We start from the raw sequence: 25,941 nt of genomic DNA on the forward strand, positions 1-25,941 counted from the left end.
GGAGTTCATTACACCCACATGCATGCTGACAACAGGAACATTCCCATCTACAGACAGAAGATCATCTCCTGAGTTCTGACTTAGAGCATTTTGGGATTGCCATCTACTCAATGCACACACCCCAAAACTTGCAAAACCTTTCACTAACCACCTGCCTAGGAAAGAGAATTAGTACAAGTCTGCTTTAAGAAGTCCCAGAATCACTGGAGGAAATGGATTTTAGGGAGCTGAAGGAGAGATCAGCACCCAGCTGAGACACAGAAACACAAAAATGTTTCTTGCTATGACCAACTTCTGCAACACAATGAAGAGTTTTCTGACAGCAAGAGACCTGCACTTCAATATGGAGTATCAGATACTCTCTGTTACATGAAACAGCTTCTATGAAAGGAAGATATTTTGAAAAGAGAAAGACAAATTCTTTATTTTCAATCCAGGAGCAATGCCTGGGAAATCCATGTCCTCAGATAAGACATTTTACTTGTGTGATAACGAAAAATATTGCCCCATATACACTCACCAACTTGAGTGTGAACTCATGCAAAGTGTTTTTCATAACTGAGACATTCATGCTCTCATTCATATTTTATATCTTCAGTTTTAATAAGCTGTTTATTACAAAGTTATTTTCACATAGTCCCTTTTCTGAATTTTTTATAAGGCCTGCCTGGATGTTATGGCAGTAGTGCTTCAAAACAGGATGAGGGGACTGTAAAGACATCACATGACAAATGCAATGAAATTCTATGATTCTATGAAATTTCAGGATATTATTTATTATTTTTAATAATGAAAACTCAATAGCATAGCAAGATGAAAGTTGTTCACATTAGAGCATTTTTATTGTAGAGCCATAAGGCTCTGTAAAGGGAGAACAGCATTTGCTTAAGGAGGCGAAATTGCTTCTCTGCCAGCTAAGTTGCTCTCTGCGTTCTCACACTGATAGCACAATGGAAGTAAAGCACAGAAGTTATCTCCATGGCCCTTCTTAAAACTCTTTCAGTCAGGTGATATTGTGATTTATTTTTTTTTTAATCCTTTATTATTATTTTTGGACAGTGGTAAAAATTCACACAAGTGGAAAGCCAAAGAAGTCTGCTTTCCCCTGAGCTTTCCTATCACTCTGAAAGAGGACTGAAGAGTTTGCATCATCTCTAATTGCTGCTTGAGTCCAGCACTGGTGGGGTAGGAAGGCATTAAGTACAGTATTTCTCCTTCCATTAAGTTCTGTTTCTACATAGTCTTAAATAGCTGTGGCAACTGGGATACAGGATTCACGGTCCAGATTTCCCTTGTAACTCAAACTCATTCAAGGTGTCAATGACTCCACCTGGTTAAGAGTTTTAGCAACACACAGATTTGGATATGACATAGATTATTCATCCCCCCACAAGTTTTGAAAGCAATATGGCAAATCTTACAAGATATGCAGATTTTCAGCTCACAGCATCACACCTCTCATCATATTGTTAAGAGGCAACAGTCAATAAAATACAGTTTTACTCCAGATAGTCCTTTCCACAAAGGCACTGGAGAGAGCCCTGGTTGTCCCCTGCCCTGACTCCTGCTTTTATAGCTCTGTGAAGCAACTGCCTGACAGCTGGCAGCGGTGAAGCTCGCCTCTCCAGGGGTCAATTACACTGAGCACTTCCAGTACATGACCACAATACGGTTGCCTGAGGCATGACTGGGGAGTAATAGGGACAAAGATATGTGATCTCCTCATAACCTAAAACTGCACAGGATGGTAGCAGCCACACACCAATATCTAAAACTAGAGATGGAAGCCTGCCTGGATGCCCCTAGAGCAGGACAGAATGCATCAGTCCACTGCATTGCTGGCTGTATGAGTTACATGGAACTACTTAGAAAATGTTGTGTGTTTGCAAGAATTGCAAGAGGACACAAGGGCATCCACGTCTACTTTCTTAGGGCAAATCCAATCCACTTCTAATTTAGCCCACTTCCAGTGTGGTTTGGGAGCCAGATGACGTAGAAAGTTCATGCACACAAGCTTTGTTAGTGCAAAATGATTTGAAGCTGAGTCAAATGAACTCGTGGCCCATGCTGGGCCACTGCCTTTGCAATGTGTTTCATTGCTTTTCAATAACCTCCTGCAGAGGACAACTGCATGACTGGTCACAGTGGTTTACATCACAAATGTTCAATATTCCAGCTATGATTTTGGTCCAAGGTCAAATTAGGCAGCTTCACTTTTCTGTACCCAGAGAAAGGCATTAATTATTGGAAAACCACCAAGCTCCACATTGTTTTCACATTTCACACATAGTCTGGAATTAGGAAGCCCTCAAGTTCTTTGGGAAAGCTGTTTAATCATTTTGATGTATTTTTTGTGAGATGCTATCAAAAGATACTGCTTCCCACAGTCTCCTGCTACCAATTATAATTGCAGGTTTGTGTAAGTGAGTGTTTCAGACTACATTTGTTTATACTATTCTTTTACTGTGGGTAATTCACTGAGGTACAGAATAGATCCAGCATATCAGAGCTTTTACCATACAGAAGTGTTAATGGCATGCCAATTTACAGCTTTTTTCTCCTGCCAGATGGATGATCATATTGGTGTAACAGTTCCCAGCAATTCTGCAAGTCAGCAATAGACTGTACAGGATTTAGTGGATGCTGTTTAGCTTGAGCTTGCTTACACAACATTTGCTTACATGCAAATACTTGCTTACTACTGAAGGATTCACTCATATTCTGCTTTGCCTTGAATTTTCAAGACTACCAGGACTAAAAAGCAACCAAGTTTTCACTTTTTCCTCTAAGTTGTATTCTGACATCTGGCATTCTAGAACAAGTAAGAAATGCCCAGATACTGTAATTGTTATTTTACTGACAACTAATTAGCTCTCTAATAAGGGGAAAAACTAAACTAAGAGTCAGTCCTTGAAGCCCACCTGGTGAAAGTAAACAGTCTGTCAGGGAAATGAAAGCAAGGCATCATTCATCAAATTCAACAAAATAAAAAGGCTCTGTAAGTTCTTCAGCAGTGCTGTCTCTGAAGGTCAGAAATGTATTGCAACAGTAAGGATCTGTTAGTAAATACTGCTACTCTTTCAAAGCAGACTTCCATCAGTGTCGATTGAAGTATCTCAAACTGGGGTTTTTCTGCCTGGAGAAGTGAAGGCTCCAGGGAAACCTTATTGCAGCCTCTCAATACTTGAAAGGGGTTTATATAAGGAAGCTGAGGTCAAACTTTTTAGTAAAGTGTGTTATGATAGAACAAGGGGTAATAGGTTTTAAGCAAAAGAGGGAGGCTTTAGACTGGATAAAAGAAAGACATTCTTTACAATGAGGGTGGTGAAGCACTGGAACAAGTTGCCTAGAGAAGATGCCTTTTCCCTGGGAACATTCAAGGTCTCATTGGATGGGGCTCTGGGCAACCTGACCTAGTTGAAGATGTCCCTGCTTATTGCAGGGGAGGTGGATTAGGTAACCTTTGAAGGCTCCTTCCACCTAAACTCTTTGATGATTCCTTATTTATCATGGACACCAACAAGTCTGAATCATGTATGAAAACTGAAACAGACTCACATGGGCATACACTGTGTTCATTTAGGTTGCATTTCCCGGGTGTGCTAAGTGTTTGTGCCCCCAAATAGCTGAGAGAATCCATTTTAAAACTGAAATAGTAACTAATTTTGAGTAAAAAAAAAAACACCAAACATATGAGCTCAAGAGGCACACAGATTTCTACTTCATCAGCCTGGTGGGTTTTGTGTGTGTTTTTAAAATGCCCTTATTACTCCCTCACATCTTTAAATGTTCACCTCTCCTACTACAGACACACACGAAAAGTCATGATCCAAGCTGCACTGCTCAGATCTCAGAAAGCAGGAAATGTCAGCTTTCAGGTTACATGAGCACTCTTATTTCTGTCCCTTACCCATACCAGAGACTTTGCCTTTGTGTTTATGTGGTGACTGCTCAGACACGAGTTCTTCTACCTTGTGGAAGAGTGCAAACTGTTGGAAGGCAGGAGGGTATTAGAAGGAAATATGCATGTCTCGTAGTCACACTCCTCCCTAAGCACTACTTTGGGACAAAGGAAGGATTCTAAGCAAGATGCATCTTCAGCCTGATGTAGCACACTCATAACCACAGCTACTTTACTGCTTTAAAGATGCATAGAGAATATAGTTTAAAACCATATGTTTGGGAGAATCCATGAAAATTCTTACAGCACATGGAAACTGCATATACAAAATATCTTTTGTGAGGAATGAAACTCACTGATAATGATTTTCTATGTAAGGAATGACAGTGTATTTCTAGTTTGGAAAATTCATTTTTAAATAAAGCAAGAGGAGAAGAAAATGAAAGCTTCTATAAAAGCATCCTCTTGCTTCACAGAGTAGCTCTGCTCCTCTAAGCAGATACCGCCTTTGCGCAGAGAAATGTGCAATGCAGCCAGTAGAGAGACTTGCAGCAATTAAGCATCGCATACATTCCTAACAAAGGAGACCAAATACATGTTTTGGTGGAAACATACAGCAGAGGTGCTGATGACTATGATTATAGCCACTTGACACCTTTCATAACCACCAAGTGCTGTGGAACCACAACCACTGAAGCTGAAAATTTCCAAGTCAGTTATTTTGCATCAGACTGATTTTTGGTAGGCTTATTTGCTGTTGCCAAAATTTCAATGGTTTTCAATACAAGGTCAGGGAAAATACTTCCCATTCAATTAAAAGAATTAAGTAATTCTTGAGAAGAAGAAAAAGGCCCCCAGTTTCTAGCTGGAAAGAACAACTTGAGAGCAACTTTGTGTCAACACGCTGTCTGCCTGAAGATCAACCTAAATTTGTTTACATTAGAACCTTCAAAGTATTTCAGACTGCAACCACTCAACAGACCCTCTGAAAAAGTAATTTCAAACAATTTTGCATGCTCCAACCTCAGGTTAAGGGACAGCCATTGAAACCAGTCAAGTGTGCCTCTGTGGAGCCAGATACAGTAAGAGAAGAAAATTGTCCCTCCTGTACTTCTAAAGGTTTCCACTAATAGAAGACTGCACAACAGAAGGATCTAAAATCTGAAAACAGAAGGGAAAAAATGTAAAAAGACTGAGACTACAATAAGAAAATGATGGAAGGTCCCCCGTTAAGATATGATCAAAGCAGAGCCTGAATTTGCAGTCTTTTGAATGGACATTCACCAGTACCTGGAACAGAAGACTGAAGATTTCCTTTGCAGTCAGACAGTTGCTATGATATTCAAAGGCAAAATAAAGTGCTCTTTGTCCTCCAGTAACTAGTCCCTGTGCAAGATTACAAACCATCACATAGGGCTGTAATCACCATAACCAGTCAGGGACACCTCCACTGAGTTCAGCTCTGGTGATGAGCTACAGTAATGCAGTAAAAACATCACAAGTGAAAGCTGCAGTTTGCAGGTGCAGATGCACTGAAAGAGGAATTCCTCCACTGCAGTATCACAGAGCATTCCTTTGTAAGGCTCTACCTCACTCATCAGCTCAAGAGAAGACTGCTCATGAATACTGCACAGGATCCTTCATCTAGCCTGAGAGCTGTGCTCAGGCAAAGCTGTGTCATGCTGCAACAGTGCAGATCTCAGATCTACACATTATGAAAACGATATTACGGGAGCAGGAAATTAGACTTGAATGACCCAGTGTCAGTGTTTTTCTTTGAACCCTTCACACACTAGCTTAAAATATAGCCTTGTCAAAAAAAAGGAAAAAAAGGAGAGAAAAGTCTTGTACAATTCTATGGCCAACGTGCTCTTTCAACCTGAGTATGGAACTGCTTACGCTTTTGTTAGAGAAAATTTATGCACCAAGATAAAATCTCTTGGAAGCTGATAGTCCTTGAATTACTTTTCTGAATGGACACCAGAGAACACCTCTGCTTCAGAATCTGAATCCCCTAAGAGCTTTTGCAAAATCTCAGACCCTAGGATCAGATAACCTGTTTAAACCCAAAGAAGTCGTAAGCACAGGGAAAAAAAAGAAGCAATGGCAGTTGCACAAGCAGAACGTAGTCTTGCCTAAAAATGGGATAAACACAGCCAGTGTGAACCCTGCTCTTCTGATGTCTGCACTTTGCAGCTCTGAGTCCCTTCCCAGCAACACAGCATTAGATCAGGAAACCTTATAGCATTACTTTATGTAGCATGTGGAGGCCAAAGATTGATCCACAGTTAAAATTCTTCTATTGATCTGATCTAGGCTACATCAGTTGATGGCCATGCACTTCTGAACCAGAGAAAAGTACTTGAAGTCTTAAGCCTTTGGAATAGCTATTTTCAGTATCATTTTTATGACAGTGCAAGAGTCATTTCTGATGCAAAAGTAAGGAAATACACAACATGACGTAAGAATTAGATAGTTGCCCTACAGTGCTTTTTACAGCCAGTCCCACTCAGTAGCTCTAGAAGCCAGTCTTCCACCAGGCTGTAGATTCTGGTACCTCTTCCAGCAAGAGAGTATCACATTCAGCTTCAGCAACAGATGTTTACCTGATCTAGAAAGAATGTGCAAATATAATAGATTCAAACCCTACAAGAGCTGTCAGAATATATCAGGATATGTCAGGCTATGTCTGGATATCACACACAGATTACTAACTCCTCATAGCCTTCTAAGTGTAAGTACTTGCTCCAAATGTGATGTTTACAACATGGGCACATCCAGTAGAATGCAGGACTGCTCACATCCAGCTTGAAGTGGGAATACAAGGATAAGTTGCCCCTATACAGAAAATGTGTTATCCTATTCTGACACACTGATTGAACAAGGAGGATAAAGCAACGCACAGGAAGAGCAGCTGATTATGTTATCTGTAGTTTTGTTAATTAGTTTCTCCTGCTATGTGGGGTGCCTAGTTCAAGGCTCATTTGAGCTTCCCAGGGGCCTTTCCTTGTGAAAGTCTTGACTCTTATGAAGTAGAAAAACAAAACTACAAATACAAATCACCCCCTACCCAAATTCACATAATGAGGCTGTAGAGTATCCAGAGACTGCAGACTGTTCTGCTAAAGGACCCCTGTGGCCAGGCAGCCTGGGTGCTGCACGTACACATGCTTACTCTATGTATTTTTTCACCCACCTTTCTCACCTTTTAAAAACTTGATTCTGACAGTGTCTACCCTTTCTCCCAGTAAGCACTTCCACTGCTGAATCACCTACAAAGCTTCCAATTTCAGCTTTTGAACACATACTGTTGTCCTGCTAAGTCCCTATACTGAGTTACCAAGTCACCTATCAATCTTCCTTTCAGCAGCTTCATCTCCTGTAACATGACAACACAGAGCTCAGCTTCCAGGCTTGAGAAAAGGCTAGGCTCTGCCTTCCATGTACTTCTACATTATTCTTAGAATTAAAACATCACAACTGGACACTATATCATAGTATAAGACTTAAGCAACCTGACCTGTGTATGTTACAACAGCCCCTGCTATTCACTGCAACTTTTATAACAAGGGATTACATTAGTCCATGAGCTTTGTGATCAGAGGACATGTAACGTGGCTGCTTTGTGTCCTGGAGCACAAGCCCTGTGAGGAGAGGATGAGGGAGCTGGGGTTGTTTAGCCTGGAGGAGGCTCAGGGGAGACCTTATTGCTCTTTACAACTACCTGAAGGGAGGTTGTAGACAGGTGGGGGTTGGTCTCTTCTCCCAGGCAACCAGCACCAGAACAAGAGGACACAGTCTCAAGCTGCACCAAGGAAAGTTTAGGCTTGAGGTGAGCAGAAAGTTCTTCACAGAAAGAGTAATTGGCCACTGGAATGTGCTGCCCAGGGAGGTGATGGAGTCACCATCCCTGGAGGTGTTCAAAAAAGGATTGGACGTGGCACTTGAAGCCATGGTTTAGTTGTCATGAGGTGTTAGGTAATAGGTTGGACTTGATGATCTCTGAGGTCATTTCCAACCTTGTTGATTCTATGATCCTCTGATTCTACCTACACCAACTCCCTACTCATTTTTATTCCTTTGACAGCCTGCCTTCCAAGGGACAAGTGGCCATAACTGCAGGACAAAAGGATTTCTCACACATTGCACTTCACTTGGCTACAATAAAACACATTTTGTCAGAAATATTTAGGTAGATAATTTATACCACACTTGCACCATTGGCCTGTCCTGATAATTGTTTGCTACCACATCAACCACAACACCTAGGCAGCCAACAAGGAAAGCCTGAACAATGCTGCAGAACCAGCTAAACCAGAGGACATCAATAAAGGCCCTTTTCATCAGTGTCTCCCTACTGCTTACAGGCATCTGTCAATGAACCAGCCTGACTCTGGTATGCAGCATATGGAATTAAAAGGCACATGTTTAATTAAGACATCAGGTGATCCTAAGCTCTGTGCATTGGGGACAAAAAAAATGATACTACACTCCACGTGGCAGTAGTAAACTACTAAACCTGCACCCTTGTCAAGGGGAAAGAAAAAAGAAAGAAAAGAGTGCCAGGCTAGTTTGCCAAGCTGGGCACCAAGATGACTAGTATTAACTATCCTATGCAGAAAGCCACATTAACTGTTCCATTATTTTGGTAAAATAAGCAAGAGGCTAACAGGTCTGAAGCAACTTGTACTGAATTTAGTAAAAAGAAAAAAAAATCCCAAACCATCATTTTTTGACTACAAAAAACTTCCTCCACGAGACAGACTTGGAATGAGTCAATATGATATGGGGCTGGATATGGCTTAATGTGACACTAAAAAGGACAGTATACATTTATGAAGGGCAAATCTGCAAGTAGATTACCTTAAGATAATGATTACAGGTGACATTATTCACAACCAAGCTCTCTTTTGTTTGGTTTTGATAAGCCAATATATGACAAGAATTCTCTAAATGCATCTAACATCTGTAAACCAATGGACATATAAACCAATCTTGGCATTGCAATTTAACCAGTGCTTGACAGTGGATTGAATTGGAGTACTTCACAGATTTGATATGCTCATAACAGACTGTCACATCCCTGGCATTGCTCCAGACAGTGTTTGTACCTAACAGCAGCAACAAAAAATTAGAACACATAACAAACATTTCCATATAGGCCATTTGGGATTATTCCACATTTGGCACTCTTTTTTAAATAACCTTATTAACCCATCTTCAGGTTCTGAGCTGTTATATTTAGAACAGGAACATGTACTGCAAGATGAAATCTACATAACTTATACAGAACAAACATTAAAATCTGTACATTCAAAATGATAGTCAAGGAAAATCTTGACTAAATAAAGAGTATCTGTGCCAATAAGCAAACCTCAGCTGGGCACAGTCCTAGAGAATCTCTTCTAGCTAACCCAGCTTGACTAGGTGGGTTGGACTGAATGATCTCAGAAGGACCCTTCCAAGCTAAATCATTCCAGGATTTGGTGATTTTGCCATGACAACAAGTAAGTAATCCCAGTTCTGCAATTCACTGCACCAAATAGAGCCTGCAGAGAAGGTGACTGGGGATTATACACATAAACTTCTTTGGGGGATCAAACACTTCAGTAAAAGACCTCCCTTTAAGCACAGCCCAATGTCATGAGGCCCTGTGCAACGCAGGTGCTCTGTCAGTAGAGGTGACAAGATGGGGATTACATTGACAGCTTGTCTCACACACATGGCACACTGAAAAAAGATACACATTTCCTCAGGGGTATCATTTATCGTTGTTCAGCATGTCACAAAATGGAACAAAACCTCAAATTCCCCCTGGGGGAGTGTTTGAGTTTTTTAGTCAATGATTAGGAAGTAACATTTTTGTCTGTGGAATTTAGAGGCTTCTCTAAATCTGGGCAGGATTTCCCCTGTGCTTCATGAAGAGCTATTGGGGAACAGGGTGAGGTCTGCACAGTCTGATGTGTTGCAGGCTCTTGAGGTTCTGAAGACTTCTGTGGAACAGCTCATGTTCTGACATGGGGTTTGGGTTTCTTTTGGTTTGTTGTTTGGGGTGGGTTTTTTTTGAGTCTTTTTCATCCTTTAACCCTGCTTCTGATATAAATATAAAGCAATATAGTCCTGAAAGCCTAAAATCATAGCAGACTGTAACTGCAGTCACTGAAATTCAGTAAGAACAGAGCACCCAGTTCTCAGCAGCAACACAGCCCTCAAATGTTCACGCATTGGATTATGTTACATCCTAGCTGTAGTTAATAATAAGCCATTAAAACAGGAGTCCCCCAAGTTTTATCTGAGGTTAACCACTTAATGTTGATTGCTATAGAACTCTGATAAGTACTTTGGGGCTCAGTAAGGTTAATGAAACCTCAGGGGAGGGAAGATTATATTTTATTGGCTTTTTTTTTAAGGAGTCATGCCTTTAATGCACCTTGTTAAGAAGGTTCATGGACTGATCTGCATGTCCATGTTTCAGACCAAAACGGCTCATTAAGTAAATCCTACATTTTTCTGTGCCTAGGCTCACATTTATAATGAGGAATTTCTGTTCACAGTTAACAAAACCAACTAAAACATGCAAGTTTCTCACAGTGGATTCTTCTTTTTGGGCAGCAAGCAATTTTTCTGGTTGCCCACAGAAGGACAGAAAGGCTTCTCCTGCATGAGTTAAGTGTTGATCACCGCTAGGGTCTGAGGAATCTAATAAACACTTCACAGGGTGTGCAGATCCTTGTTGGGTGAAGGGTTGAAAAAAATCAATTCCTGAATGCAGTAAGAGGCTGGATAGAATCCAGCCTTTTCTTTGTTGTTTGTTTTGTTTTGTTCCAAGAGCTCCTTCCACTGAATTCAGAAGAAAATGCTGGAGCTGGATTCTTACATCTTTGCTAAAAGAGCCATGTATTTGTGACCTCCCTCTGCTGTGCATTCTCCGATAACAGGGATAAAGCTTGGTGTCAAGTGCACTGTGCCAGACCCTGTCAGACTTTCAACCTGTTCAATTAACTATATCAAATCAAACAGTAATTTTCACTGGAGCACTGGGAGGCACTTCTCTTGTACTGAAAGCTATTCCCTTGGCAAATCCTGACTTTCAGAGGCCAGCTGTTTTAGCACTTGAGCAGTTAAAAAAAAAAAAAAAAGCCAAACAGAAAAAGAAAAGCAGCTTTGGATTTTATTTTTATTATAGTATGGGGGAAGTAGGGAAGAGAAGAGTGCTTTTTTCCTCTAGTCTCTTTGCTCTCTGTAACAGCGCAGCTGGCTGGGCTGGTATTTCCAAACCAGAATAACTTTCAAAGAGGAACATGAAAAAATTAGGAACTGACAGCTAATTATCAGAGACTGAAAGCCAGGGGTAAGGGCCAGTGTGTCTTACACCCTCCCGAGTGTAGCCCTCACTGACAACACAAGATTACACAGATGCCGATATCCTGTTGTGATAAAACATCCTATAGTAATTTACAGACGCTGCTACAGCTCCCGCTCCGCGGAAAGCCTGCTGGCAGGCGGCGGTGGCAGGGGCCGGGCAGCTCGGCAGGCAGCGGCCGAGGCAGAGCCCGACAGCGGTTGCGCTGTGTGCCGGCTCCCCGCCGAGGCGCCGGGCGGCACTGCACCCTGCGCCCCGCGCCCTGCATCCTGAACTCTGCGTCCTGCACCCCGTGCCCTGCAACCTGCGCCCCGCGCTTCACACCCGCGCCGGGTGCTGCCAACCAGGAGCCCAGAACCGCTGTTTGCCAAGGGCATAGCCAGTTCTTTCCAAACACCAACCCGGAGGCACAAGGAAGTGCTGAAGGCTGCGGGCAGCTGCTTGCCTGCACTCAGCAACAGCAGGGAATTTGGGGTGCTGGCACCTGCACAGGGTAAGCCCAGTTCTCACGGGCAATGCCAAGTGTCCTAACAAAGGGCCGAGGGGAGAGAAGGCAGAGAACAACTGAGACATGGGGCCACAACACAGGGCAATGCTTAGGATATGAGTTAATCCATTTGACAGAGATTTGGTGAAAGAGTGGATTTGTTGTGTACACACAGACACAAAAAAACAGAGACCACGAAGAAGCTGTAATCACAGCACCAGTGATGGAGAGCATCTGGCTTGGGAAGAGTCACAAGAGATTAGACAGCGGTGAGAGTCAGAGGTGAGAGAAGGAACACAACAAACTGCAGAACTATCAGATGAGAGAGACTAAATAAGCACTCGCTCATTTGTGTCACAAACCGTAAGTCAAACTCTCAGCTGGGGCTTCCTCCAGGTTCAGATTTCAGGAGAGCTTCCTTCTGTACTTCATCACTAGGTTAGCTCTGTTATTAGACTGGGGAACACTGCCAAATAATTATAAGATTACACTAAGACTAAGTCCTCGTATCATGAACAGCACATGCTGGCAAGTAACAAGCTGAAATAAAAAGAATCAGCTCTAGCTGCTCAGTGATATCACAAACACACACCCACTAAGCAGCAAATTAATTCACTTCTTCAAAGTGAAGAATTTGTATGGTCCTTTAACAACTCCTCCACTTAATCACTGACGTTTTCCCTAAGTTTTCCTCACCCACATCTGAGCCACAAAATTGACTCTGTGTCTGCACAACGAAGATACTTCTTCCCAGACAATAGCACAATACTTCCCATTTTTATCCTGGTTCCCACCAGAATGTGAACCAGACCTTCTGACGCCACAGGAAGCCTGACTTGGTGGGAAATGAGAGCCCAGCAGTGCTAACCAGCAAGCAAACTGAGTTGGAAAAGTAGTTTCAGGCTCAACAGACACAGCAGAAGTTTTTTAAAAGCAACACAGAATTGGAGCTTAATGAGAGTTCAGTCAAGGCACAATGCTTGAAATCAGCACAGTTCATTGGAAGGCCTAAACTGAAACTACTCCACAAATATGCTGTTTTTTTATTTAGGCTAGATGTTAGGAAGAAGTTCTTCATAGAAAGAGTGACTGGCCATTGGAATGGGCTGCCCAGGGAGGTTGTGGAGTCACCATCACTGGAGGTGTTTAGGAGGAGACTGGATGGGATAGTTGGTGCCATGGTTTAGTTGATTAGATGGTGTTGGATGATAGGTTGGACTTGATGATCTCAAATTCTATTCTATTCTATTCTATCCTATCCTATCCTATCCTATCCTATCCTATCCTATCCTATCCTATCCTATCCTATCCTATCCTAATTCTAATTCTAAATATTCAACTGCCAGTTTGTCTGTTAACCCAGGACACAGTTCTAAACTAAGGACACCATCCTCTGAGTGCAAAGGCTGTTACGCACCATACTGAAGTCGGTTCATCAGTATTAATCAAGTGGAGAAATAAAAAGGAAACAAAGCCACTAGTGTTAACAATGCTACAGCCTATGGCTTCAAGCTGCTCCTTGAAGGTCTCCAAGTAACAACAGGGCTTCACCCTGCCTAGCTTCTAGATAATGGGATCACACTGCCAACTGATTGATCGGAGAGCACAGTAAAGTAATAATGTAATCATTAACAGCTGGTGGTGGTTCCAAAAAGAACTTTCTATGAAATAAAATGAGGGGGTAGAGCTTTGACAATTATTTGGCAAAGTGTTAGAACTATGAATAAAATAATCAATAGCTCTAAAGTAGCTAAAGCAGTTGATAACAAGCAGGCTTCACTAAGAACAAAACAAAAGAAGGTGGACAAAGGAAACAGGGTGAACACATGAGGGGTGTTTTCATAACATCTTCTCTTAGGTGTATACACAGACCACTAAATTCTTCTGGAGGCACCCCTCACTCTCCCATTATTTCAGCAATTTACTCTCTTACCCTCAGTCTTATGAATCCCACTTAAGTTGGATGCCCGAGTCACCTAAGATAGGGCAAAGCACCCAAAGACTAAATCCATGGTTCCTAAGCTTTTTGGTTCTGTCAGTGGATTACAATCAGCGTTCAGTGTTTCTTGCAGACACTGCACAGCCTTATCAGCAAACTAGGAAATATCACAAAGCTTTACAATATGGTTTGAGAATTACTGAAATAGGCTTTGCAAAGACATTTGATAAGTTTTCCATATCTTACCTTAATTCTTATTTTTAGCTCCCCTCTGAGCAAGAAATAGAAATTGATTTTGAAACTGGCTGTCATGGCGAGAGGTTCTGGGGGTGACTTACACAATACTGATGTGAATCAGTGTTTCGTACAGAATACAGTGGATCAGGTCTACAAAAACTGTACAGAAAAAGATCTTTTAGGGTAAAAAGGGTAAAAGATGATACAACCTCTAGTTAGCAAAAGCTGACTAAAACAAATAGAACAAGATTAAATTGAAAATGTGACTATGCTGTAGAGCAAATGTTTACTGAAACCATGACAACTTCCCAGGTACTTACAAGTGGAGAGAGGATACCAAGGAAAAGCAACCAGACCCAAGAAGTTTCCAATAAGACAGGAAATGTTGCAAAACATTCAGCAGCTACTTGCACAGCAGAACTCAAAGCTGATAATGGAGCAGGAGCGTGGAAACTGTTCATTCTGAATTCAGCAGATATAGAAGCAATCACATTCATATCTTGTTGGCAAGCAAGGCCAAAAATGCCTCTATTGCCCTTCAGCAAGTTGCCTTTCCTATTAAATGGAATAGATGACACTGTCACTTCTTCCACACAGGCTATTTTCACAGAAAGATTTATCTGAATCACCTGTATTAATACTTAAGCTACAACTTCTGTGAAGTGTTCAAGTGCCCCACTGTATCCCTCTCAACTACTGATGAGCTTTCCTGGTCATGCTAGATCTCTCACAAGTCACTGCAGTTTTGCCTCCTGCAGTTTCACTATACACTGCATGAGCTCTAACCTGACTCAAAAGCCAGGCCCAGGAGCCATTGCTGAGATGTGAGCAAAGATTACTTTCATGCAAAGTTTCCTGTATCAGTAAGAGGTTGAATAATGAAGGAAGAACTTCCACTTTCCAACTATTTGGTTCATCCACCTTCTTTCAGTTCTATTCTATATCAATACAGGGTTGCATTAATGTATTTTGTGATATTATTTTCCACACAAGAAGGAACAGTTGTGACATATTATGTGCACACAGGACCCAACATCTGTCATTCTTTGATGTGTTCCAAGTATGAAGCAGGGAAAACTCTTTAATCCTTCACATTTTCCAACACGAGCATTGCAGCTTCACAACAAATGCTGCAAATAAGTCTGACCTTATCCAGGCAGCAGAATAAAAGCTCTCTCCAGAGTGAGGCAGTGATTTGATTTTATTCTTGAAACTGCAGATGGATGTAGTTGGGATTGATCTGACAGCCCACCAACCAACACTGCTGTTAAGACCTCACAGAAAGAGCCAGGGGAAGGTGGCATAAATAAGAACTGAGGGCAAGGTCAGTTTAAGCTTTGCACCACAGAGGGAGGAAGGGCTTCACAGAGATGGCTGCAGGTGGAAGCTGCTTCTACCACACCACTACTGAAGAACACTGCTTGGGAGGAGAGATGTATTGTGTTGAAAAGCACTGTCACATGCAAAACAAGGATGATCATTAATTGACTGGAAATAGCCTCCATTTGGACACAATGAAGGTTCTTTTTGTTTCTGTTGAAAAAAACTTTTTCTGCTTCTGTGAATAAACTAGATGTTCTCTGAGACAAAACTTGCTACAGGTTTGGGACCAGAGAAAAACGTGGTAAACACAATTTTATTAATGCTTTAAAGGAGACTAAAGTACTTCCTACAACACCTTGCTGTGAACCACAACCTGCTTCACTTGAAACCAGAAACTTCCACACCTAATCATAAAAATAGTTCTCTACCAGTAACAGCCTAGACAGTAAGTTATATGGGACAGTAAAACAATGTCCAAAAAATTAAGCTAAAAAAAAGGCACCAGTTTGTACAGTCTTGTGCAGTGTAACTACAGCAGGATTTGTAACAGGACTCTTGAAGGGCCAGGTGTCAGGTAACACAAACAGGGAAGTATCAGGATGCATATCTATTGAGGTCACCTTACAGAAGACCTTATTCTGCTTCTTCCATCAGACCTCACATTAGGTGTGCTGTGTCTCTAGCAAGAGAGATATTTTGGGTCACAGTGATACTCATCAATAATGGAGGGATGAAGGATAACAAGGTTGGAATCACTTGGCAAGGGAGGGAAAAGGAAGTAAACAAATTGTTGCAAAGCAAATGGACCAGTTAACAGGAAGACTCAGCTGGCTCTTAAATAACATCTTTTCCACATATATCACAATACATTTATTTAACAATATTGATATATTTATCTTTGTTGTACAGATGCTAAAACTTACAGAGGGAGGATGAACACAACCAGGAAGTCACAACATGGTGCATAAAGCCACCCGGTTGGTCACTCTTCCTGCCCCAGAAGTAGGAATGAGACCCAGGTCTCTTGTGCCCTTTCTCTGTATGGAGAGACACTTAGGATTCAGTGTACCAAGATCTCTCCAAATTCCACGTAGCATCTCAAACCACAAGACCATCCCTTCATCAACATGCTAAATAACTGCACAGGTATTACCAAAGTGGGGGGAAAAAATCACTCCAATTTCAAAAGCAAGATTTTTACCTTAATTTCACACAAGTATATGTCAGTATAGCTGATTTAATGCAAAAGTCTTGAGGTGTTATAGAATTAGGCAGATTTCAAGGCTTTCTGCAGCAGGTTTTCTGTAGCAGCTCATATTTCATTTTCCGAGGTGCTGTTTGGTATTCAATGAATATTCATAAATTCTGGTCCCTTCTAAAACTAAAGAGAGGTTTTCTTCAGTCCTGCTCCTTTCCTCCTCAGAAGTTTAATTTAAAAAGGCTTGAGTCCTTTCAAGTACCTCCTATAAAATTCCCTCACTTGGACTAAGGTACCTCTTGGGTATTACTTTGACAGAATGAGGTTTGTTTAATGATCATAGCATTAAACCCTCATGCTCTGAAGACATGCTTTAGCACACCGGGGAACGTGGCATTAAAAACAACAGGTGAAGCAGGGTTTCTTTCCTCCCTTCCTTTTTTTCAACAAATGACACATCAATTACTTACTTAGACATCATCTTTATTACTTTGTCATTTTCCTCATATTGGTTATTCCTTAGTCATTCTATGCCCAGTCTTGCTCCTATTCATGCTGAGATATTCCAAAACTTTTCATTTGTTGCAGTGGTATAGGATAAGCCCATCAAAGAACAACTCCTCTCTTCAGAACTCCATAGTCATTGAAAGTATTGCTGCCTGGCAAATTCACACCCACAAATACACACTGAAAGCCAGGTCCATTTCTCAGGTTTGCCTCCTAAATTATACCGATATAAAATGACTAAAAAGCTGACCAGTCACAGCAATGTTTTATGTCCACTCACACTACTGTAAATGCCAACACCAATTTTGGAGTGTCTGGTAACACAGCCCTACCATTACATGGCTTTCTTGGTTGTACAAGTCACTATCATCTTTGTTGCCCTTTGTCTTATTTTTCCTAACACTTCTAATTCCTAACAGGCACCCTTAGATCTAGCTTACTGTAAGTCCTTCAAGTTCTTTTGGTGCTGGCTCTAGGTCCAGCACCATGGAAATCACTTCTGACCTGATGCTGAATAAGTCAACCCAGTAAGTCAATAAGTCAACCAAATGCTCCACTCCCTGACTCAGGGATTTTATTTATAAAAAGTCCCCCATATATGTAAGTTTTCCATATTTAGTCTCCCCAAGTGGCTGAAAAATGCATTTCATTGCTTCTAAGGTACCCAGTGAGTACTCAGCAAATTGTAGAACCATGAAAAATTTCAGGCTGGAAGGGACTGCACTTCTAATTTCCAGCCCAATCTCTTGCTCAAAGCAGGGTCAGCTGTAAGATCAGATCAGGTCTCTTAAGGTTTTACCTAGCTGGGACTTTAAACTTTCCCAGGACAACCTCTCTGAGAAACTTGTTTCAATGCCCAGATGTTCTCAGGGGTAAAAACTTCCTCCTTATGTTCAGCCTCAACCTCTTGTGCAGCTCAAGTCTACTCTCTCACATATCACAATGAAGGGTCTGGCTTCATATTTTTGATAATGTCCTTCTGCACACTGGAGGCTGCTGGAAGTCACCCCACCCCTCAACCCATTACATCCTGCAAGCTGCCGCTTATCCAGACTGAATAAGCCAAATTCCCAGAGTTCCTGGCTCACCAGGCAAGTGCTCCAGCTGTAAGCATCTTGGTGGCTCTCACCTGAACTTACATTAGAGTGCAAGTGTCATCACTAGAGATCCAAGAACTGGAGTGCAAAAAGTGCAGGGTAAAGGGAAATAATAACTATCCTTGATCAGCTTGCTATGCTCCTGTTAATATTTCTCATGACTCTTCTAGCATTCTTTGCTACCAAGGCACAAAACCAGTGCACTTCATCTTTCTGACTATCAGGACATCAAGTCCTCTTTACCAGTCACTTCCCAGCAAGCCAGATCCAGACTGAATGGAGTGCAAGGGGCTTGGCCTTCCCAGGTGCAGAAGTTTGCATTTGTCCTTGCTGAGTTTCATAAGGTTGATGTTGATGCATTCCTCCAGCTATGTTTGGTCCCTATGCTTAGGTCCCTACTCTTGAGTCTGTTGACTGTTACTCCCAACTTGGTGTCATCTGCAACTCTGACAGAATACACTCTGTCCCATGGCATCCTCAAGATCACTATTAAGATTATTTTTTTCTTACTAGATAAATCACCAGATAAGCACATTTTTCTTAGGCATCTGCAGCTGCTCTTTGTCAGGAGTAGTAAAAAGAGGCAAAATCTCCACAAATGAAAGGATGTTTTCAGTTGGGTTTCTTTGCCCCCAACTCAGCAAACTGTAATCAGCAAGAAACAGTCCCAAGTAAAATGCCACACTTTTCAGCACCTATGGTTAACAACTGCTGGGTATGTTTGCCCAAGACTATTTTCCTGGCTTATGACCGTGCCTCAGATTTTATCTTCAAAGAAAGTTTCAATATCGTTTTCATGTCACTTTCTTCCACTCCTTTCCCATCATGTTTTTCCATATCAAAGCAGCCTGTAAAATCACTTTATTTCCTGAAAAATTTTCAACAAGCACATCACTTTTCCATAGTCATTTCTGGAAACAGTTACATTACCTTTGCTTAATCTTTGCATTAGTTTTCATTTTCCTTTCATGCTCTACTTCTTTAGAGCCCCAAATCCACTCTTCTATCCCCTTATTCTGTTTCAAAAAAACCCTGACTCACAGGGACCAACAGCCATGGAAATATCCTCCTGAGTTACTGATTTCATTCACAATACACTTCTATAAAATCCATACCAGCATTGATTGCTCTTCCTCTTTTCTTTAGTAGCTAATGAATTGAAGTTATTTTCTTTCCTGTAGACTTACTTTCTAGCACTTGTATTAATATTTTCCTTACACCTCTTCTGTGTAGAGAAAGATTAATCTTCATTACTTTTTGTCACAGAAGTCTACAAAGCTTGAAGTTTTGCACATCTGCAATATAACTACAAGGTTTCCATCTATATTTACATTGAAATGAAAGCAACTTTTTCTTCCTTTCAACTTCATCTCACAGTGCTTTAATTGTAGGAAGAGGAGCCTGGAGAAGAGGAGGCTCAGAGGAGACCTTATTGCTGTCTACAACTGCCTGAAGGGAGGTTGTAGCCAGGAGGGGGTTGGTCTCTTCTCCCAGGCAACCAGCACCAGAACAAGAGGACACAGTTTCAAGCTGTGCCAGGGGAGGTTTAGGCTGGATGTTATGAAGAAGTTCTTCATTGAAAAAGAGACTAGCCATTGGAATGTGCTGCTCAGGGAGGTGGTGGAGTCACCATCACTGGAGGTGTTTAGGAAGAGACTGGATGAGGCACTTGGTGCCATGGTTTAGTTGATTAAATAGTGTTGGATGATAGGTTGGACTCAATGATCTCAAAGGTCTTTTCCAACCTGATTAATTCTATTCTATTCTAAAGAGGCAATATGACAGTAAAATAACACTAGAATAAAGTTTAAAAATAGCTTCAGTTTTTTTGTGGCAGCACTCTGGATGAAGTCAGCTCTGTACACATAGGTGGAGACACATTACATTCCTATGGACTGCATTCAGCAGATGATAACCTAGAGGAAATGGGTGCAATGGTTATGTACTGAAACTGAACATTTCTCACATGTAAGTGTGTATGCATATTCATGGCTACACAGTAAACAAATGTTGGTAGTTTGCCGTGTTTGCAGTCATTCATGCATCATCAGAAAGGAAAGAATAGCAAGATAAATGAATGGAAAATGTGAAACACCACAAGTACACTTACATGAACAGGAAGTGACTGAAACATGCACTCCTTAACAATGCATAATTAAGAGAGATTTGTATGTGAAAATAAAATACTGCTTGATATCAAACAGCTGAATGCCAGCTCCCAGTTTTGTATGCCACCACTTCAGAGAAGAAATTAGTGTTCCACAGTAAACTTTTCACTGATTAATTGCTGCCTATGATAGGAGTAAAAACATTATTTAACTCTCAAGTTACATCTGTATTTATATTAATCCAACTGCTCTGCCAAACTGATGTCAAAGTGGTCAACAGAAAATACCAGTACAGTAAATTGAGTAGGAGTTAGCAAGTCAGGTGGATCAACAAAATCAACTACTGGCTTTTAAAGTAAACAGGAAATAGAATACAAGGATGCTTTTAAATATATTCTTCTAAGACAAGATACCAACTGCTGTAAGTTTGGAGGTCCTGCAGATATTTGGGGGACAAATCATGGCAGAGCAAATGATAATGTTTTAGGCTAGATGAAGAAAGTATCTGCACATGGGAGGTTCCCCATCCACTAAAGGTAAGACTGCAAGAAAGAACAATTGTTTGCACTCCAGCTGTGAAATCAGTTTCACTGGCTGGAAGAGAAGATTGATAGCAGGGAAACACCAGCTTTAAGCACCACTAAATGGTAGAATAAAGAGATGTAAAAATCTCCTCTATTGCAAATTTCCCAGAACTAAGTTAGGCAAATATCTGTCAGAAATGAACAGTATTGATGAAATGAATGAAAGTATTGATCCTGCATGAGCCCTAGAGAGGAGGTCAGCTAGGCTTGCTTCCCATCCTCTATGTTAAGGATTCCAGGTTTAATTGGGGAAAAAAAACCCCAAAACACCAGAATGAACTTAAGGGGAAACCCCTGAACACTTTTATTTTCCTTTCTGGACATTTCTTACTGTTTGGATTTTTTATTAATTCATTTTGAATGAACAGCGTGTGGCCCTTACCCAAGTAGAGACTGATTTCTTTCCTCACTGTACTAACCCTGAATAATCTGAACTTTATCTTCTAGAGAGATGGGGAAATCACTTGCCACATCCTATGAAAGCTGGTATATTCTCCCCGCTCTAAACCCTGCAACTCTCTTGTCATACAATCAACAAAAAGCCCTCAGTGCACAGTCACAACCTACTAATGGCAAACTGAAACAATCTGTCATATTGTAAGCAAGTAAAATATTTCTGATAGTGCATACTTTACCAGTTATGTCATGCTGTTTGAATGACTCACTGTAGATTTGATACTGATTAGGGCAATGTTTCTTCAGCCATTTGCAGACATCCTGCTGGGTCCATAACGCCACAGGCTTGGTCAGCTTTACAGTCCCGGCCTAGAATACAGAACAAAAATGATTAGGCTGCACACAAGTTTCTGAAATATTTATCTGTGATGTCCATATGTGATATTGAAATAACAAATGTAAGATAGGAGCTGCTGTGCACAAATTTGAGGTGAAGTCAAATGTCATCTCAACCATTCTCCCCATTAGGACTCATGGCAGATTCCCTGGGTGCTGCCAGCCAGGGTTTATTCCAACTTTTACACAGATGTCCTCTGTCAGGCCAAACTTCTCAAAGGTGGTTTGAAATTTTTCATTACTAGCAGCCCAAAGGACCAAAGCACTTTTGAGCTAGTGCTTCACTTGTCAGAACAAGAGGACACAGTCTCAAGCTGTGCCAGGGGAAGTTTAGGCTCGAGGTGAGGAGAAAGTTCATTGCAGAGAGAGTCATTAGCCATTGGAATGTGCTGCCCAGGGAGGTGGTGGAGTCACCATCCCTGGAGGTGCTCAAGAGGGGATTGGACATGCCACTTGGTGCCATGGTTTAGTAGTCATGAGGTCTTGGGTGACAGGTTGGACTTGATGATCTTTGAGGTCTTTTCCAACCTTATTAATTCTATGATTAAGCCCACAAAGTATCATGCAAACATATTAAGTTAGGTCTAAGGAAAATGGCAGAGCTGAAGTTTGAATGGGCAAACCTATCTTCAATTTCTCGTGCCACATTTTCTTTATTTCTTTTTCACTGCCTGGGTAGAAGTGAAACACAGCAAGAAAATCACAGCTGAACATATAATGCATATTCCTTACCTCAGCTTTCTTCATTTGGACCAAAACCACACTCATCAGAAACATTAAATCTATTTCAAACACATGAAGAGGCACCATCCACATTTAGATGTATCACCATAATGCACAAAACCGCCCTAAATAATTGACTCTCATCATCAGAACTCGGCACCCAGAGAAAAAGAAACATCCAGAGGTGCTGACAGTGCACTATAACCAGGACAGCACTTCCTCTACCACTGGTTCTTTCTGAGAAGTATGTCTGTCTTCTGCATATACAGAAAACTGCTCTGGACTCTGCATAGGTCTGGAGAAGGGGCAACCTCTGTAGGCAGAGCAAGTGCTCTGTAACTGTTACTCATGCAACTAGGAAGATCCAAGTTTCCTCTTTGAAATTCTCTATGCTACTTCTTATTGCTATGTGAGTCAAAGAAGAAACTGAATTCCAATAAAGATGCCAATATCAAGGTATCAGTTAATCTGATCTTTATTACATGCATAAATGAATGTGTGCTCTTCAAAACTATGTAGAAGAAGGGGAAAAAATAAAAATAGACACATAATACACGAATTTTCTCTAATTCCAGAGAAATCCCTAAACAACAGGATCAAGACCTCAGTGTTTATCTTTACATGAGTTCCTGCTTACATTTAAAGGTGTTTCTTGAGCATTGGAATTTTTGAAGACTAGAGGAAAGTCTGTCACCTCTTGAAAAATAAAGTGTTCAGGATTTTTCTTATATAACAGAAGCCCACTTAAATGACAAATGTCTGTATACAAGCATGTACAGCTATCCATAGATGTTTATTCCTAGCTGAAAGTACACAAGTAGTGCCAATGTTTAGCTAAGAGGTTGCTCTTTTCAGTTCAACAACTATTCTCCTCTTAAAAGGTTTAAGCACCATCATGTTAAGTATCTGAAGAACAAGTTTATCAGCAATTACAGTGCAAATTTATCCTTTGCCTCTGTAGCTATTATGCCAGGCAATACACAGCAAACTGCACACAAACATACATGCAGATCTTTCGCTGTCCACTATTCAGAAACACAACTGAAATGGTTGATTTAAAACCTACAGCTGCAGCCCAAAAAAGAACATTTCTACAGTGACACCATCAAGCATTATGTTCAGCTTTCTGATTCATAAGGACTTGATGGCTAGAGTAATACAGGGGGTTAAAAGCTCCAGTTATAAAAAGCATATTATTGTCACTTTCATTTTTAGAACACAATATCCAAAATATTCTCCAAGCAGATGCTCTAAATGAAAGGCTGTTAAAAAATATGGTTCCCTCCTACAAGAGCTATTAATTCCTTCCCTGGTTTAAAGCTAGATCTTATACTAAAAATAAATTCCAGTTAACCAAGAAAAATTACCCTTACCATAAACATGCCTACCACATGAATCCCTTGCAACTAATTACATATAAATTACCTAGAGATGTAGAAAACATGTCATGTTTTACCTTATTTCTGTTTACCAGCTCAAACAATAAGCCTAAACTGATTAAAAGATTTTATTTTTTAAAAGAAATTGGTCCAGTCCTCCAATTCATTTTCCTGACAAAATCATCCTAAGATCACTCTTTGCTGGCAATCCTTTAATAGTTTTAATGCTGCCAAAGACTAAGCCAACTCATGTGCCAGATATAGATCTAACAAGAATAAAAGTCTTCAGTATTCTGATCTTTTCTTGTATGTTTGAAGGAAAACCTGTTTCTTCAGGATTTGGTGTCAAACTCTCTCTTCTGAATTGCCTAACTGCAGTTTTTGTGTCTCTCAAACTACAAAAATGACTCCCAAGGGGAAAAAACCAGCCTATATAATATATGATACATTTTCATGCTCTTTGTTCCATGGTATGGAGAGAACAGTCTTTAAAATCACCACCTCAAGAATAAAAAACTAAAGCTTACAGCCTGCACACTACTAGAGAGCATGTGTCAGTGTTCAGAACAGCATTAACAACCAAGCCCTGCTCCTCCTAAGCAATGACATACAAGTTATCCCTTCAGCCTGGAAGGTGCAGTTTACCAAGCCTGCCAATTCTGAAGGTCAGTTTATTCACCAGCATTTATTTTTCTTCATTTGTTGCATTTTACTCCAAAAAAGAAAGAAAATCCTCTGTATTCTCAAGTGACAGAGGATTTGATTTCACAAAAACTACTTTATATACTACGAACCAAGGTATGAAAAGAGCTTCTCCAGCCCAAATTTCGTGCAATTACAAATCTGTTCAGCTTATAAAATTCAGGGATTGTGGGGATCAGGATTCTCATTCAAACAGAGCTGCAGGGCTGCTGGAAAAAGGCTGCCTGATACCATTGGTAGCATCCAATTTCCCTACATACTGATCCTTGTATAAGTGGTCAATGCATATTTACATTCAAACATATCCAAAGTCAGGCTATACAGTTTCTGCCTAATAAAAAAGGCTTGTATGGGACAGAAATGGATAAAAGAGGTGTGCTCAAAACATTAAGGCAGATTCTGCTCCAAGACACATTATGAGAGACTCTGCTCTGGGCTTTATAAGTTAACTAGAAAAAGACAAATTTTGTTATAGCTGTTGGTCAAAGGACAGAAGCAAGGAAGGGCTGCAAGCAGAAGCACCATGTTATTAGACCAGCAGTGTGCAGTTCTGCCAGCTGTGTTTGAGACATGAAGAAATCTTCACAGGGAGCAGGCATGGACTACAGCAGCTCAGTGTTGAACTATTATGTTAATCCACTTGGGTGGTGTGAAAGAAAAGGGGCTGACAGCCACGAGGAAGAGCAAAGCGAAGGAATAAAGGTCACTGCCACCTAGTAGGGATAGAAAGAGTGAGATGGATGGCTCTCACTCCTAGAATAATGCAGAGTCAGATAAGATAGGAAACATTAAAATGTGTCAGAAAACTATTGATGTGTTTGTGATCAGGGAGAGAGACTGGGAGGAAAGAACTAGGACCATTTCATGTGTGAAGCTTAGAGGGAAGTATTTATTAAATCAAAACATAATGTCTCCTCCAAGCAAACTATGAAGGGCCAATGATAGATTTTAAAATTAGAAAAACAAAATTTTACATGTATCTGATAGAGATACAGATGGCAGAGGACTTAAACTACACAGCTTGAAAAACTATCTAAGTTACTGTCAAATCTTTCAGACTGCTCTGGAAGCAAGACTAACAGCATCATCTTCGTTGTTTATGACAAGAAGCAGCAGGAGCAGCGGTGCCCAGCAAGAACTTCAAAAGCAAGATTATTTTTTAAACATGCTTGGGCTGTATTTCTAAAACTGAGAAAGCAAGAATCTTTTTCATATATCTTAAATTACTTCTCCAGCATTCAACTGGCTATGTGCAATTCAGAATCAAGGACTGACATAAAAGTCAGTTTCAGTTCTGTAAAGAACAGAAGAAATGAGCCAGGCTTGTGAATGTGTTTTCAAATGATAGCTTAAAATATTGAAGAATCTGAAGAGGACACATTTTGGTTTAGAAACAGAATTTCTCAGACAGATAGTCATACTTACAGATTTTTCCAGTAAAGACTTAAGAAAATTACAGTAATAAGAAGGTACTCCATAAAAATACCAAAACCTCTGTTGTGTTGGGCTCTCATCTGTGATACAATTTTAATATTAAGAAGAGAGGAAAACAACAATCCAAAGGAAATGTGCTTGTTAGACAAAACCAAACAAAACCCAAA

The 25,941-nt window shown here is 40.7% G+C and overlaps 1 protein-coding gene across 3 annotated transcripts in view; it reads right to left on the bottom strand.

Moving 5' to 3' along the window:
* SAMD12 (sterile alpha motif domain containing 12) overlaps window positions 1-25,941 on the bottom strand; it is a 173,021-nt gene that overhangs the window by 110,757 nt on the left and 36,323 nt on the right. For 2 of the 3 annotated variants that reach the window (XM_054167123.1, XM_054167121.1), the window contains exon 3: window positions 21,380-21,509. In XM_054167123.1, the coding sequence (XP_054023098.1) occupies window positions 21,380-21,509 (130 nt within the window). The remainder of the gene's footprint in view (window positions 1-21,379; window positions 21,510-25,941) is intronic. The other variant, XM_054167122.1, reaches the window with a different exon arrangement.

Source organism: Dryobates pubescens, chromosome 14 (genome assembly GCF_014839835.1).
Source record: "Dryobates pubescens isolate bDryPub1 chromosome 14, bDryPub1.pri, whole genome shotgun sequence".
NCBI classification, from domain to species: domain Eukaryota; kingdom Metazoa; phylum Chordata; class Aves; order Piciformes; family Picidae; genus Dryobates; species Dryobates pubescens.